The sequence below is a fragment of the Zosterops lateralis genome (genome assembly GCF_965231275.1).
Source record: "Zosterops lateralis genome assembly, chromosome: 23".
Classification (NCBI taxonomy): Eukaryota; Metazoa; Chordata; class Aves; order Passeriformes; family Zosteropidae; genus Zosterops; species Zosterops lateralis.
The window spans coordinates 425,088-439,584 of record NC_139783.1 but is presented as its reverse complement, the minus strand read 5'-3'; the positions used below and the strand labels follow the sequence as shown (position 1 = coordinate 439,584).

The window sequence follows — 14,497 nt, the reverse complement described above, 5'->3', positions numbered from 1 at the left end:
CCCCCCAAAAAACACCTGGGGGGAGGTGATGGGGGGGTGAAGAGTGTGGGGCACCCCAAAATCTCCTGAAAGGAGGTGGGGAGGGAGATCAGGGGTGTGGGGCACCCCAAAAACACCTGAGGGGAGGTGGGGAGGGGTCAATGGGGTGGGGAAGGGACACCCCAAAATTTTGGGGTCCCCCTGACCCCCCCATTTTGTCCCCCCAGGCCACCTATGACCCCTCCCACGGGTACAGCCCCCAGCCCGTGGACCTGAGCGGGGTCACCTTGTCCCGGGAGCTGCAGGTGAGGATGGCAGTGTCACCTGTGTCACCCCAGTGTCACCCCAATGTTCCCTGTGTCCCTCAATGTCCCCTCAGTGTCCTCCCAATGTCCCTAGTGTCCCTCCAGTGTCACCCCGATGTCCCTTTCTGTCCCTCCTGTCCTCCTGAGACCCCTCCAAATGTCATAATGTCCCCCTCACTGTCCCCCTTGTGTCACCTCGTGTATCCCCAATGTCCCCCCATGTTCCCTGGGGTCCCAAGACCCCCTAAAACCCTCTAAATCCCCCCCAATATCCCCCAAATCCCCCCAGGCCATGGCAGAGCAGTTGGCTGAGAACTACCACAACACCTGGGGCCGCAAGAAGAAGCTGGAGCTGGAGGCCAAGGGTGAGACCCCTCCCCAAACTGGGGTGGGACCCTCTGGGACACCCCCAACCCCAGAGGAACCTGACTGAGACCTCAAATTTCAGGGGCTCTGGAGTGTTTATTTGGGGGTCTCCAGGGTGTGGATTTGGGGGGCTCTGGGGTGTGAATCTGGGGGGCTCTGGGGTGTGGATCCGAGGGTCTAAGGCCGATTTTGGGGTGCAGGGGGCGGCTCCCACCCTCTGCTGGTGCCCTACGACACGCTGACGGCCAAGGAGAAGGCGCGGGACCGCGAGAAGGCGCAGGAGCTGCTCAAGTTCCTGCAGCTGCACGGATACGCCGTCACCCGGTGAGGGGGGACCCCAAAAACACACCCCGGGGGCCCCAAAAACCACCCTGGGGGACCCTAAAAATACCCACCCAAAATACCCACCTGGGGACCCCAAAAACCCACCCCAGGGACCCCCAAAAAACCCTCCCAAAACCCACCCGGGGTCCCCCAAAAAACCCTTCCAAAACCCATCCCAGACCCCCAAAAATACCCCCTCAAAATTTGGGGGATTTGGGGAGGGGGATGCTGAGTTTTGGGGTGTCCCCCCGAACTTTTGGGGGCTCTCAGGGGGCTCAAGGACATGGAGCTGGACACGTCGTCCATCGAGAAACGCTTCGCCTTCGGCTTCCTGCAGCAGCTGCTGCGCTGGATGGACATTGCCCAGGAGTTCATCGCACACCTGGGTGAGACCCCAGACCCCTGGGGGCACCCCAGACCCCTGGGGGCACCCCCAAATCCCCCCAAAGCCCCGGGATTTTCCCTGACCCCCTGGGAGTCCCCCCAATTCCTCTGGGAGTTCCCTTGGCTGGACATCGCCCAGGAGTTCATTGGGTGAGACCCCAAATCCCCCTGGGGACACCCCCAAATCTTGGGGACACCCCTAAAACTCCTCCAAACCCCTCCCCAACCCTTTGGGACCCCCCTGAACCCTGTTTTTTAACCCCCCCAGAGGCCGTGGTCAGCAGTGGGCGGGTGGAGAAATCCCCCCACGAGCAGGAGATCAAGTTCTTTGCCAAGGTCAGGGGGAAAACCCCAAAATGGGGATGGGGGACCCCAAAATTGGGGTGGGACACCCCAAAATGGGGATGGGACACCCAAAAATGGGGATTGGGCACCCTAAAACAGGCATGGAGGACCCCAAAATGGGGATGGGACATCCTAAAATGGGGATTTTTTGAGGTATTTGGTGTCTCTATGGGGTATCTGGGGTCTCTATGGGGTATTTAGGTTCTCTGTGGGTTATTTGGGCTCTCTGTGGGTTATTTGGGGTCTCTGTGGGCTCTGGGGCCCCGCTGACCCCCCGGTGCCCCCCCAGATCCTGCTGCCCCTCATCAACCAGTACTTCCACAACCACTGCCTCTATTTCCTGTCCACCCCGGCCCAGGTGCTGGGCAGTGGTGGCCACGCCTCCAACAAGGAGAAGGAGATGATCACCAGGTGGGACCCTCAAAAACAGCCGCACATCCCACCCCTGGGACCCCCAGAGCCCCCACATCCCACCCCTGGGACCCCCAGACCCCCCTCCCTGGGGGTTTTGGGGTTTTGGGGACCCTACTAACCCCCCTTTGTGTCCTTCTTTGCAGCCTCTTCTGCAAACTGGCCGCGCTGGTCCGGCACCGCGTGTCACTGTTTGGTAACTGGGGACACTGGGGACACTGGGGTGACACTGGGGACACTGGGGTGACACTGGGGACACACTGTGGGGGACACATGGGTGCCGCTGTCCCCACCCAATGTCACTGTCTCCCCCTCTAGGGACAGACGCCCCAGCCGTGGTGAACTGTCTGCTCATCCTGGCTCGTTCTCTGGACGCCAGGTGGGGACAGTGGCCCTGATGTCCCTGGTGTCCCCAATGTCCCCGATGTCCCCAATGTCCCCATGTCCCAGGAAGGTGATGAAATCCGGCCCCGAGATCATCAAGGCCGGGCTGTGTCCCTGTGTCCATGTCCCTGTATCTGTACCTGTGTCCCCAATGTCCCCAATGATCTCAATGACCCTGATGTCCCCTATGACCCCAGTGTCCCCAATGTCCCCATGTCCCCAGGACGGTGATGAAGTCCGGCCCTGAGATCGTCAAGGCCGGGCTGTGTCCCTGTGTCCATGTCCCTGTATCTGTACCTGTGTCCCCAATGTCCCCAACATCCCCAATGTCCCCGATGTCCCCATGTCCCCAGGACGGTGATGAAGTCCGGCCCTGAGATCGTCAAGGCCGGGCTCCGCTCGTTCTTCGAGTCGGCGGCCGAGGACATGGAGAAGTTGGGGGAGCAGCTGCGGCTGGGCCGGGGGACCCCGACCCGCGCCCCCACCAAGGGCGTGGCCCAGAATGTCACCTACACCTCGGTGGCCCTGCTGCCTGTGCTCACCGCGCTCTTCGAGCACCTGGCACAGCACCAGTTCGGGGATGATGTCATCTGTGAGTGACAGCGGGGGACAGTGGGGACAGAGGGGACAGCGGGAGGGACAGAGGGACATGGTGGGGTTTCGGGACATGGTGGGGACAGGGGGTTTGGAGACATGGGGACATATTGGGGACATGGTGGGGATGGGGAGGACATGGTGGGGACTGGGGGTTTGGGGACATGGTGGGGACGTGGTGGGAGTAAGGGGACTGGGGGACATTAAAAGGAAGTGGGGACAGGTGACACATTTGGGACAGGAAGCTTGGGAGGGTCAGGGGCATGGGGACACTCTGGGGACACAGGGACACAGCAGTGACATCGCTGTCCCCGCAGTGGACGACGTGCAGGTCTCCTGTTACCGCATCCTGTGCAGCATCTACAGCCTGGGCACCGCCCGCGGGCCCCTCGTGGACAGGTGGGGACCCCAAAAACCCCCAAACCATGACCTGGGGTGACCCCTTGGTGTCCCCTGATGTCCCCTGATGTCCCCTGTGTCCCCACAGACAACGCCCAGCCCTGGGGGAGTGCCTGGCCCGCCTGGCCGCCGCCATGCCCGTGGCCTTCCTGGAGCCGCAGCTGAACCACCTGAACCCCAGCTCGGTGTACAGCACCAAGAGCGCCCGCGAGCGCGCACGTGCGTGTCACCTCTGTGTCACCTCTGTCACTTCAGTCACCCCCTGTGTCATCTGTGTCACCTGTGTCAGCCCCCCGTGTCACCTGTGTCACCTTCCCCCAGGATGTCCCCAAGCTCATCATGGGGTGTCCCCAACCCTGTCCCATGTCCCCAGTGCTGGGTCTCCCGTCCCGGGTGGAGGAGCTGTGTCCCCTCAGGATGTCCCCAACCCTGTCCCATGTCCCCAGTGCTGGGTCTCCCGTCCCGGGTGGAGGAGCTGTGTCCCCTCAGGATGTCCCCAATCCTGTCCCCATGTCCCCCTGTCCCCAGTGCTGGGTCTCCCGTCCCGGGTGGAGGAGCTGTGTCCCCTCAGGATGTCCCCAATCCTGTCCCCATGTCCCCCTGTCCCCAGTGCTGGGTCTCCCGTCCCGGGTGGAGGAGCTGTGCCCGGACCTGCCGGACCTCGAGCGGCTCATGGGTGACATTGGTGGCCTGGCGGACTCGGGGGCTCGTTACACGGAGATGCCACACGTCATCGAGGTGACGCTGCCCATGCTGTGCCACTACCTGCCCCGCTGGTGGGAGCGCGGCCCCGACGCCACCCCCCAGGGCCCCTGGGCCACCGATGTCACCGGCCACCACCTCAACGCCCTCCTGGGCCACATCCTGCGCATCGTGGTCAACAACCTGGGCATCGACGAGGCCTCCTGGATGAAGAGGCTGGCGGGTGAGGGGGGGGGCAGAGGGGGTGGTGGCCCTGAGGGGGTCCTGCAGGGTGGCCTTGGGTGGGTTTTGGTGGTCCCCAGAGGGGCTGGTGGCCCTGGGTGTGTTTTAGTGGTCCCAGGATGGTGCTGGTGACCTTGGGTGGATCCTACAGGTGATTCTGGTGGCCCTAGGTATGTTTTGGTGGTCCACAGAGGTGGTGGTGGCCCTGGGTGTGATTCTGGTGTCCCCAGGGGTATTTTGATGTCCCCAGGGTATTTTGGTGTCCCCAGGCTATTTTGGTGTCCCCAGACTGCCCCCATTGTCACCACTCCCCTGTCCCCGCAGTGTTTGCCCAGCCCATCGTCAGCAAGGCGCGGCTGGAGCTGGCCCAGGGATGTCCCCAGGGGTATTTTGGTGTCCCCAGGCTGTCCTTAAGGTCACTGTTCCCCCTGTCCCCAGTGTTCGCCCAGCCCATCGTCAGCAAGGCGCGGCCGGAGCTGCTCCGCTCGCACTTCATCCCGACGCTGGGGCGGCTGCGGAAGCGGGCAGGGAAGGTGGTGGCTGAGGAGGAGCAGCTGCGGCTCGAGGGCAAAGCCGAGGCCGAGGACGCCGAGCTGCTCATCCGGGACGAGTTCTCGGTGCTCTGCCGGGACCTCTACGCGCTCTACCCGCTGCTCATCCGATACGTGGACAACAGTCGGTGAGGCCGGGGACGGGGTGGCCTTGGGGACGTGGGGACACGGATGGGGTGGGATGGGGACATGGATGGGGTGGCCTTGGGGACATGGGGACACGGCTGGGGTGGCCTTGAGGACCCGGCTGGGGTGGCCTTGAGGACATGGCCGAGGTGACCCAACCATGGTGGCCTTGGGGACACAACCACAGTGGCCACAGGGACCAAACCCTGGGGACTCATTCGTGGTAGCCACAGACACCCAACGATGGTGGCCACGAGGGTGGTGACCCAGTGGTGACCCTGCTGACCAACAATGGTGATCCATGGATGGTGACCCCCCAGTGGTGACCCTCTAGTGTCCCCCTGACCCCCCGGTGTCCCCTGGTGTCCCTGTGACCCCCTGGTGTCCCCCTGACCCCCCGGTGTCCCCTGGTGTCCCTGTGACCCCCTGGTGTCCCCCTGACCCCCCGGTGTCCCCCTGACCCCCCGGTGTCCCCTGGTGTCCCTGTGACCCCCTGGTGTCCCCCTGACCCCCCGGTGTCCCCCTGACCCCGCGGTGTCCCCTGGTGTCCCCCTGACCCCCCGGTGTCCCCCTGACCCCCCGGTGTCCCCTGGTGTCCCCTCAGGGCCAAGTGGCTGACGGAGCCCAACGAGGACGCCGAGGAGCTGTTCCGCATGGTGGGCGAGGTCTTCATCTACTGGTCCAAGTCTCATGTGAGTGGGGGGCCTTTGGGGGGTCCCAGGGGCTTTTGGAGGGTCTCAGGGGGCCTTTGGGGGGTCCCTGACCCCCTCCCCATGTCCCCCCTCAGAATTTCAAGCGGGAGGAGCAGAACTTTGTGGTGCAGAACGAGATCAACAACATGTCCTTCCTGACGGCCGACAGCAAGAGCAAGATGGCCAAGGTGGGCTGGGGGCACCCCAGAACTGCCCCCAAACTGTGCCCCCAGCCCACCCCAGAACTGCCCCCTTGTGCCCCCAGCCCACCCCAAAACTGCCCCCTTGTGCCCCCAGCCCACCCCAAACCCCCCAGGCTTCATCCCACCCAACCTCCCCAGGACCCCTGAAACCACCCCAATCCCACCTGGGCCCCCTAATTCACTGCAAAACCCCCTAAAGCCCCTGTGCTGCTGCCCCCTAGCCCTGTTCCCACCCCAAATCCCCATCCTGGGGTCCCTAACAATGTCCCAAACAATGTCCCAGTGACCCTAACGATGTCCCCAATGATGTCCCTGCTGTCCCTAGCGGTGTCCCAGTGTCCCTAACGATGTCCCCAGTGATGTCCCCGCTGTCCCTAACGGTGTCCCAGTGTCCCAAACAATGTCCCAAGGTCCCTAACAATGTCCCCAGCGATGTCCCCGCTGTCCCTAACGGTGTCCCAGTGTCCCAAACAATGTCCCAAGGTCCCTAACAATGTCCCCAGCGATGTCCCCGCTGTCCCTAACGGTGTCCCAGTGTCCCTAACGCTGTCTCTTCTCTCCCCTCGGCTGCGGGTGCTGCTCCCAGTCTGGAGATGGACAGGTTAGCGGGGAGGGGGCTGGGAGGGGACAGGGGGCCCCCCACGGTTGGGACCCCCCAAAACTCCTGCAGGGTCCTGGTTCTGTGGGGGGGGTGCCACACCTGGGACCCCCAGGATCTGCCCTTGTGTCCTGAGGGGGTCACTCCTGTCCCTGTTGTTATGGGGTCACTGATGACTCCGTGTCCCTGCCCACCCCGTGTCCCTATCCCTATCCTTGACCCCGTGTCCCTGTCCCTGACCCCATGTCCCTGTCCCTGTCCTTGACCCCATGTCCTTGTCCCCCTGTCCCTGACCCCATATCCCCATCCTAGGGCGGTGGCTCAGAGCAGGAACTGTCCCCATGTCCCTGTCCCTGTCCCCACTGACCCCATGTCCCCACCCCAGGGCGGTGGCTCGGAGCAGGAGCTGTCCCTGACCCCATGTCCCTGTCCCCTGCAGGGCGGTGGCTCGGAGCAGGAGCTGTCCCTGACCCCATGTCCCTGTCCCCTGCAGGGCGGTGGCTCGGAGCAGGAGCGCTCCAAGAAGCGCCGGCGCGGGGACAGGTACTCGGTGCACACCTCGCTCATCGTGGCCACGCTCAAGAAGATGCTGCCCATCGGCCTCAACATGTGCTCACCTGCTGACCAGGAGCTGATCGCGCTGGCCAAGGGCCGCTACGCCCTGGTGGGACACCGGGGACACCTGGGGGGACCTGGGGGGGCACCTGGGACACCTGGGGGGACCTGGGGACACCTTGGGGGGCACCTGGGACACCTGGGGACACCCGGGACACCTGGGGGGGCACCTGGGGGGGCACCTGGGACCCACAGATGTCCCCTGGTGTTGGGGACATGGCTCTGGCCAAGGGCTGCCACACCCTGGTGGGTGGTTGGGGACACCTGGGGACCCCTGGGGGACACCTGGGGACTGTCCAGAGCACCACCCCAGGGTTTGGGGACACTCGCCATGGCTTTGGGGACACCCCCCTGAGGTGTCTCCTGTGTCCCCCCACTGCAGAAAGACACAGACGAGGAGGTTCGGGAGTTCCTGCACAACAACCTGCACCTGCAGGACAAGGTGAGCTGTGTCACCTGTGTCACTGTGTCACCCGCATCCCTAGTGTCACCTGTGTCACCTGTGTCACCGGGTCCCCAGGAGACCTCTGTGTCCCCCATTTCCCCGGTGCTGTCCCCAATGTCCCCAGGTGGAGAACACGGGCTCGGCCAGGTGGCAGATGGCCCTGTCAGTGTCCCCAATGTCCCCAGGTGGAGAACACGGGCTCGGCCAGGTGGCAGATGGCCCTGGTCCGTCAGGCCGGGCGGGACGAGGACCCCGACAGCCCCGAGCAGGTCGTGCGCCGGGTGCAGGAGGTGTCGGCCGTGCTCTACCACCTGGAGCAGGTATGGGGGCTCCCAGGTGGGTTCAGGGGTGCCCAGGTGGGTTCAGGGGTGCCCAGGTGACCCCCAGGTGTCCCCCCACAGACAGAGCACCCCTACAAGTCCAAGAAGGCCGTGTGGCACAAGCTCCTGTCCAAGCAGCGCCGCCGCGCCGTCGTCGCCTGTTTCCGTATGACCCCCCTGTACAACCTGCCCAGGTGGGCACTGGCGGGGACTGGGGACACTGAGGGACACTGGGGGCACTGGGGGGACACTAGGGGGGGACTGGGGGGACACTGGGGGCACTGAGGGGACACTGGGGGGGGACTGGGGACACTGGGAGGGGACTGGGAGGGGACTAGGGGTCACCTGAGGGATGGGTGAGGCACCCAGGTGTGTCCAGGTGTCCTCAGCTGTCCCCAGGTGTGCCCAGGTGTCCCCAGGTGCCCCAGGTGACCGTGGTGACCCTGTCCCCAGGCACAGGGCCTGTAACATGTTCCTGGAGTCGTACCGACTCTCGTGGCTGGGCCGGGAGCAGCCGCCCTTCGAGGACAGGATGATCGACGACCTGTCGGTGAGAGATGTCCCCGGGGTTTGGGGACGTTCCTGGGGTTTGGGGACAATCCTGGGGTTTGGGGACACCCCTGACAGGGGTTTGGATTTTTTTGGGGCCAGAAGTCAGGGCGGGAGGAGGAGGAGGAGGAGGAAGAGGCGGAGGCGCGGCCGGACCCGCTGCACCAGCTGATCCTGCACTTCAGCCGCACCGCGCTCACCGAGCAGAGGTGACCCCAGATCCCACAGGGGACCCCAAACCCCACCAAAACCCCTGAATCACACCAAAAACCCCAAATCCCACAGGGACCCCAAATCACAGCAGGACCCCAAAACCACAAGGACCCCAAATCACAGCAGGGGAATCCAAAACACATCAGGAGGAACCCCCCAAACCCCAAATCCCACCGGGGGGGAATCCCAAATCCCCCAAACCCACTAGAAAACCCCAAAACCCCACAGAGAAGACCCCAAATCCCCCCCAATGGCACCTCGGGGTCACCCGGGAACACTTTTTTGGGGTCCCCCTTTTTAAAGGGGGGGTCCAGTGGGGACACCCCAAAAGGTCCAGACCTTTTTTGGGGTGTCCCCAACCCGTGTCCCTGTCCCCAAACCCCGCAGCCACCTGGAGCAGGATCACCTGTACATGGCCTACGCCGGGATCATGGCCAAGGTGGGGACACCCCCGGGACCCCCAAAACCATGGGGACCCCCCAGGAGTGGGGGGGGGTCATGACTGGGGTCCCCGAGGTAATTTTTGGGGTGGGGGGCTCAGGGTTTGGGGGTCCTGGGATCGTTTTTGGGGTGGGGGGCTCAAGGATTGGGGGTCCCAGAGGTTGGGGAGGTCCCCAAAATTGGGGGGGTCTTTGGGGGGCTGAGGAAGTTTGGGGTTCTCAAAGATTGGGGTGATCCCAAGGGGATTTGAGGGTCCCCAGGGATTTGGGGGGGGGTCCCAGGGGGGTTCAGGGGTGGGGAGGGGGTTCCCCAGGTATTTTAGGGGTTCACAGGGATTTTGGGGGGTTCAGGGATAGGGGGGAGTCCTAAATTTGAGGACCCCCACTCCCCATTTCCCCAGAGCTGCCACATCGAGGAGGGGGAGGAGGAAGAGAAGGAGGAAGAGGAGAAGGAAGAGGAAGAGGCCGAGGATTCATTTGAGGTGGGGAGACCCCTGTGACCCTCCAATCCCTGTGACCCCTCCTGACCCCTGTGACCCCAGTGACCCCCTGTGACCCCTGTCCCCCCAGGAGAAGGAGATGGAGAAGCAGAAACTGCTGTGACCCCTCCGTGTCCCCTGTGACCCCAGTGACCCCCCTGACCCTCACTGACCCCTGTGACCCCCTGAGTGACCCCTGAGTGACCTGAGTGACCCCTGTCCCCCCAGGAGAAGGAGATGGAGAAGCAGAAGCTGCTGTCCCAGCAGGCCCGGCTGCACACGAGGGGCGCGGCCGAGATGGTGCTGCAGATGATCAGCGCCTGCAAGGGTGAGACCCTCGGCCCTGAGTGACCCTGAGTGACCCTGAGTGACCCCTGAGGGACCCCTGTGACCCCCCTTTGACCCCTGTGACCCCCCAGGTGAGCGGGGGGCCATGGTCTCATCCACCCTCAAGTTGGGCATCTCCATCCTCAACGGGGGCAACGCGGACGTGCAGCAGGTGAGGGTCCCCCTGTGTCACCTCTGTGTCCCCTTTGTGTCACCTTTGTGTCCCCTGTCTGTCCCCTCTGTGTCCCATCTCTCCCCCTGTGTCCTTTTGTGTCCCCTCTGTGTCCCCTGTCTGTCCCCTCTGTGTCCCCTTTGTGTCCTCCCTGTGTCCCGTGTGGGGTCACAGCCATCCCCACATGTCCCAACAAGTCCCAACATGTCCCCCAATGTACCCAGTGTCCCCAATGTCCCCCAATGTCCCTCTGTGTCTCCCGATGTCCCCAACATCCCCATTGTCCCCAAATGTCCCCCTGTGTCCCCCCATGTCCCCAGTGTCCCCAATGTCCCCTGGTGTGTCCCCCCACAGAAGATGCTCGAGTACCTCAAGTCCAAGCGCGAGGTCGGATTCTTCCAGAGTGTCCAGGCCCTGATGCAAACCTGCAGGTAACGGGGTCGGGGTCACCACGAGGGGATTGAGGTCCCCCAGGCAGGGCTGTCCCAGTTTTGGGGCGCCCCTGATGGGGCTGTCCCAGTTTGGGGATCCCCTGATGGGACTATCCCAGTTTTTGGGGTACCCCCGATGGGACTGTCCTGGTTTTTGGGTCCCCCCGTTTTTGGGGTACCCTTTATGGGACTATCCTGTTTTTGGGGACTCTGGGTGGGGCCATCCTGGTTTTTGGGGTCCCCCTGACGGGACTGTCCCATTTTTGGGGTGCTCCCCGCAGCGTCCTGGACCTGAACGCCTTCGAGCGGCAGAACAAGGCCGAGGGGCTGGGCATGGTCACCGAGGAGGGCACCAGTGAGTGTGGGGGGACCCCCAAAAGGGACCCCCCAAAAGGACCCCCCAAAAGGGACTGGGCAGGGTGGGGGGGCCCCGTTCTGCACCCCAAAACCCCCACGGCTGCTCTGCCCCAAGGCCCTGCTGAGATTGTGGCTCCCTGACCCTGAAACACCCCAAAATCTAACAGCTCTAATGCCCCTCCAAACCCCAAATCCTCCCCTAATTTCCCCCAGTTCCTCCCCTAAAGACCCCCAAACCCCAAATCTTCCCCTAATGCCCCTCAATTCATCTCCTAATGCCACCCCCAATTCCTCCATTAATGCCCCCAAACCCCAAATGCTTCCTTAATGCCCCCCCAAAAGCCCAAATCCTCCCCTAATGCCCCCAAATCCTCCCCTATTGCCACCCCACAACCCAAAATCCTCCCCTAATTCCCCCTAATTCGTCCCTAAATTCCCCTCCTGGCTCCCCAAATCCCTCCCTGCATCCCAAATTCTCACCCCTCTCTTAATTCCCCCCACTCCAATTCTTTACCTGGATCCCTAAATCCCCTTCCAGCTCCCTAAATTTCCACCCCTGGATCCCAAATTCTCACCCCCCTCCTAATTCCCCCCACCTCAAATTCCTCCCTGGATCCCAAAATTCCCCCCTGGCTCCCCAAATCCCCCCTGGTGCCCCCCAAATTCCCATTCCCCCCCTGCTCACTGTCTCTTCTCTCCCCCCGGCTCCGCTGGCAGTCATCAGCCGGGAGAACGGTAAATATGGGGGGGATGTAGGGGGGCTATAGGGCCAGGGGGGCTGTAGGGTCTGAAGGGCTGTAGGGCCAGTGGGGCTATAGGGGAGCTATAGGGCCAGGGGGGCTGTAGAGTCTAGAGGGCTATAAGGGGGCTGTGGGGGATTTAGGGCTATGGGGATTATCAGGGGCTATAGGGCATTATCAGGGCTATGGGGGATTATTGGGGGCTATGGGGGCTATGAGGATTTAGGGATGGGGGCTTTAGGGGATTATCAGGGGCTATAGGGGATATAGGGCTATGGGGGGCTATAAGGGGGATTTAGGCCTATGGGGGCTATAGGGGATATAGGGCTATAGGGGATATAGGGCTATAGGGGGCTGTAAGGGGGATTTAGGGCTATGGGGGCTATGGGGGATTATTGGGGGCATTTAGGGCTATGGGGGCTATAGGGGATTATCAGTGGATATAGGGCTATGGGGGGGCTATAGGGGATTACCAGGGCTGGGGGGGGCAGGAGGAGGGTGGCCTGTCCCCGTGTCCCTGCTTGTCCCTGCTTGTGTCCCCTCCCTGCTAACACCCCACCACCCCCATGTCCCCATTGTCACCCTGCTTGTCCCTGTGCCACCCCCGTGTCCCTGATGGTGTCCCTGTGCCACCCCAGCATGTCCCTGTGCCACCCCTGTGTCCCTGATGGTGTCCCTGTGCCACTCCAGCATGTCCCTGTGCCACCCTGCTTGTCCCTGTGCCACTCTGTGGTGTCCCTGTGGCACCCTGGGGTGACCCTTTGTCACCCTGGGGTGTTCCTGTGTTACCCCAGGGCATCCCTGTGCCACTCTGTGGTGTCCTTGTGACACTCTATGGTGACCCTTTGTCACCCTGGGGTGTCCCTGTACCACTCTATGGTGTCCCTGTGCTATCCTGGGGTGTCCCTTTGTCACCCTGGGGTGTCCCCGTGCCACTCTATGGTGTCCCCGTGCCACTGGGGCTTGTCCCTGTGCCACTCTATGGTGTCCCTGTGCCACCTGAGATTGTCCCTGTGCCACTCTATGGTGTCCCCGTGCCACTGGGGGATGTCCCCGTGCCCCCCTTGCCCCCGGGTGACCCCGCTGTCCCCGTGTCCCCTCCCGTGTCCCCCCAGGGGAGAAGGTGATGTCGGATGACGAGTTCACCCAGGACCTGTTCCGGCTGCTGCAGCTGCTCTGCGAGGGCCACAACAACGGTGGGCACACCTGGGGACACCTGGGCACACCTGGGCACACCTGGGGACACTGATGTGACCCCTGGCGTGTCCCTGTCCCCCGCTCAGACTTCCAGAACTACCTGAGGACGCAGACGGGGAACACGACCACCATCAACATCATCATCTGCACTGTGGATTACCTGCTGCGCCTGCAGGTGACACTCACCTGTCCCCAGGGCTGCCAGGGACCGCTCCTGGTGTCCCCACAGTGTCCCCAACCGTGTCCCCAATGCTGTCCCCTCCAGGAGTCCATCAGTGACTTCTACTGGTACTACTCGGGCAAGGACGTCATCGACGAGCAGGGCAAGAGGAACTTCTCCAAGGCCATGGCCGTGGCCAAGCAGGTGTTCAACAGCCTCACCGAGTACATCCAGGTGAGACCCCCAAACACACCTGGGACCCCCAAACACACCTGGGACCCCCAAACACACCTGGGGCGCCCCCAAAAACTGCCCCTGGGACCCCCAAACACACCTGGGACCCCCCAAAATGCCCCAAGACCCCCCTTGTACCCCTCCAAACCTCCCCATGGCTGTGGCCAACAGCCTCACGAGGCACATCCAGGTGGGACCCCTAAACACACGTGGGACCCCCAACCCCCCCCCCAGTGCTCCCAGTGGCCTGGGGGGCTCCCAGGGGTCCCTCCCAGTACATCCCAGTCCCCCACAGGGCCCCTGCACCGGGAACCAGCAGAGCCTGGCCCACAGCCGACTCTGGGACGCCGTGGTCGGATTCCTGCACGTCTTCGCACACATGATGAAGAAACTGGCCCAGGTGGGCACTGGGGGGTAACTGGGAGCACTGGGAGGTGACTGGTTGGGCAGTGGGGGGTTACTGGGAGGTAACTGGGCGCTCTGTGGGGTTACTGGGAGGTAACTGGGAGCACTGGTGCCCAGGACTCGTCCCAGCTGGGGCTGCTGAAGGAGCTCCTGGACCTGCAGAAGGACATGGTGGTGATGCTGCTGTCCCTGCTCGAAGGTACCTGGGGACACCTGGGGGGGACACAAGTTCCCCTGGGTGGCCCTTGACCACCCAGGCGTCCCTTGACCCCCCAGGTGTCCCCACACCCTCCAGGCCGTCCCCTGGCCCCGCTGACCCCTGGGTGTCCCCGCAGGGAACGTGGTGAACGGCACCATTGCCCGGCAGATGGTGGACATGCTGGTGGAGTCCTCCAGCAACGTCACCATGATCCTCAAGTTCTTCGACATGTTCCTGAAGCTGCGCGACATCGTCTCGTCCGACGCCTTCCGCCACTTCGTCACTGACCCACGGGGGCTCATCTCCAAGAAGGATTTCCAGAAGGCCATGGACAGCCAGAAGCAATACGAGCCCGACGAGATCCAGTTCCTGCTCTCCTGCTCCGAGGCCGACGAGAACGAGATGATCGATGTCGAGAGCTTCGCGCAGCGTTTCCAGGTAACAGAGGGTTTTCTGTGGGGAAACCTCCTCCTAGAGGCCCCCAAAACCCCCTCTCAGAGTGCCCCTAAATCCCCTCCCAGAGTCCCCCTAAATCCCCTCCCAGAGTGCCCCTAAATCCCCTCCCAGAGCCCCTCTAAACCCCCTTCCAGAGCCCTCTTCTACGTAAGAATTCTCTACAAATCCATTTC

At 63.0% G+C, this 14,497-nt stretch overlaps 1 protein-coding gene across 1 annotated transcript in view; it reads left to right on the top strand.

The window, feature by feature from the left end:
- Positions 1-14,497, top strand: part of RYR1 (ryanodine receptor 1) — a gene marked incomplete at its 5' end in the record, with an annotated part of 51,401 nt that overhangs the window by 28,025 nt on the left and 8,879 nt on the right. The window contains 38 exon segments of the mRNA XM_083877189.1: positions 207-284; positions 574-649; positions 851-974; positions 1,245-1,360; positions 1,627-1,694; positions 1,993-2,114; positions 2,261-2,310; positions 2,433-2,493; positions 2,852-3,090; positions 3,410-3,491; positions 3,580-3,736; positions 4,063-4,092; positions 4,095-4,341; positions 4,344-4,405; positions 4,407-4,416; positions 4,854-5,094; positions 5,697-5,784; positions 5,880-5,972; positions 6,574-6,588; positions 7,079-7,249; positions 7,583-7,642; positions 7,831-7,965; positions 8,047-8,159; positions 8,419-8,515; positions 8,617-8,723; positions 9,115-9,166; positions 9,569-9,649; positions 9,875-9,974; positions 10,066-10,145; positions 10,500-10,576; positions 10,858-10,931; positions 11,651-11,668; positions 12,789-12,869; positions 12,957-13,045; positions 13,136-13,264; positions 13,560-13,664; positions 13,787-13,868; positions 14,005-14,306. Of these exon segments, the coding sequence (XP_083733315.1) occupies positions 207-284; positions 574-649; positions 851-974; positions 1,245-1,360; positions 1,627-1,694; positions 1,993-2,114; positions 2,261-2,310; positions 2,433-2,493; positions 2,852-3,090; positions 3,410-3,491; positions 3,580-3,736; positions 4,063-4,092; positions 4,095-4,341; positions 4,344-4,405; positions 4,407-4,416; positions 4,854-5,094; positions 5,697-5,784; positions 5,880-5,972; positions 6,574-6,588; positions 7,079-7,249; positions 7,583-7,642; positions 7,831-7,965; positions 8,047-8,159; positions 8,419-8,515; positions 8,617-8,723; positions 9,115-9,166; positions 9,569-9,649; positions 9,875-9,974; positions 10,066-10,145; positions 10,500-10,576; positions 10,858-10,931; positions 11,651-11,668; positions 12,789-12,869; positions 12,957-13,045; positions 13,136-13,264; positions 13,560-13,664; positions 13,787-13,868; positions 14,005-14,306 (3,912 nt within the window).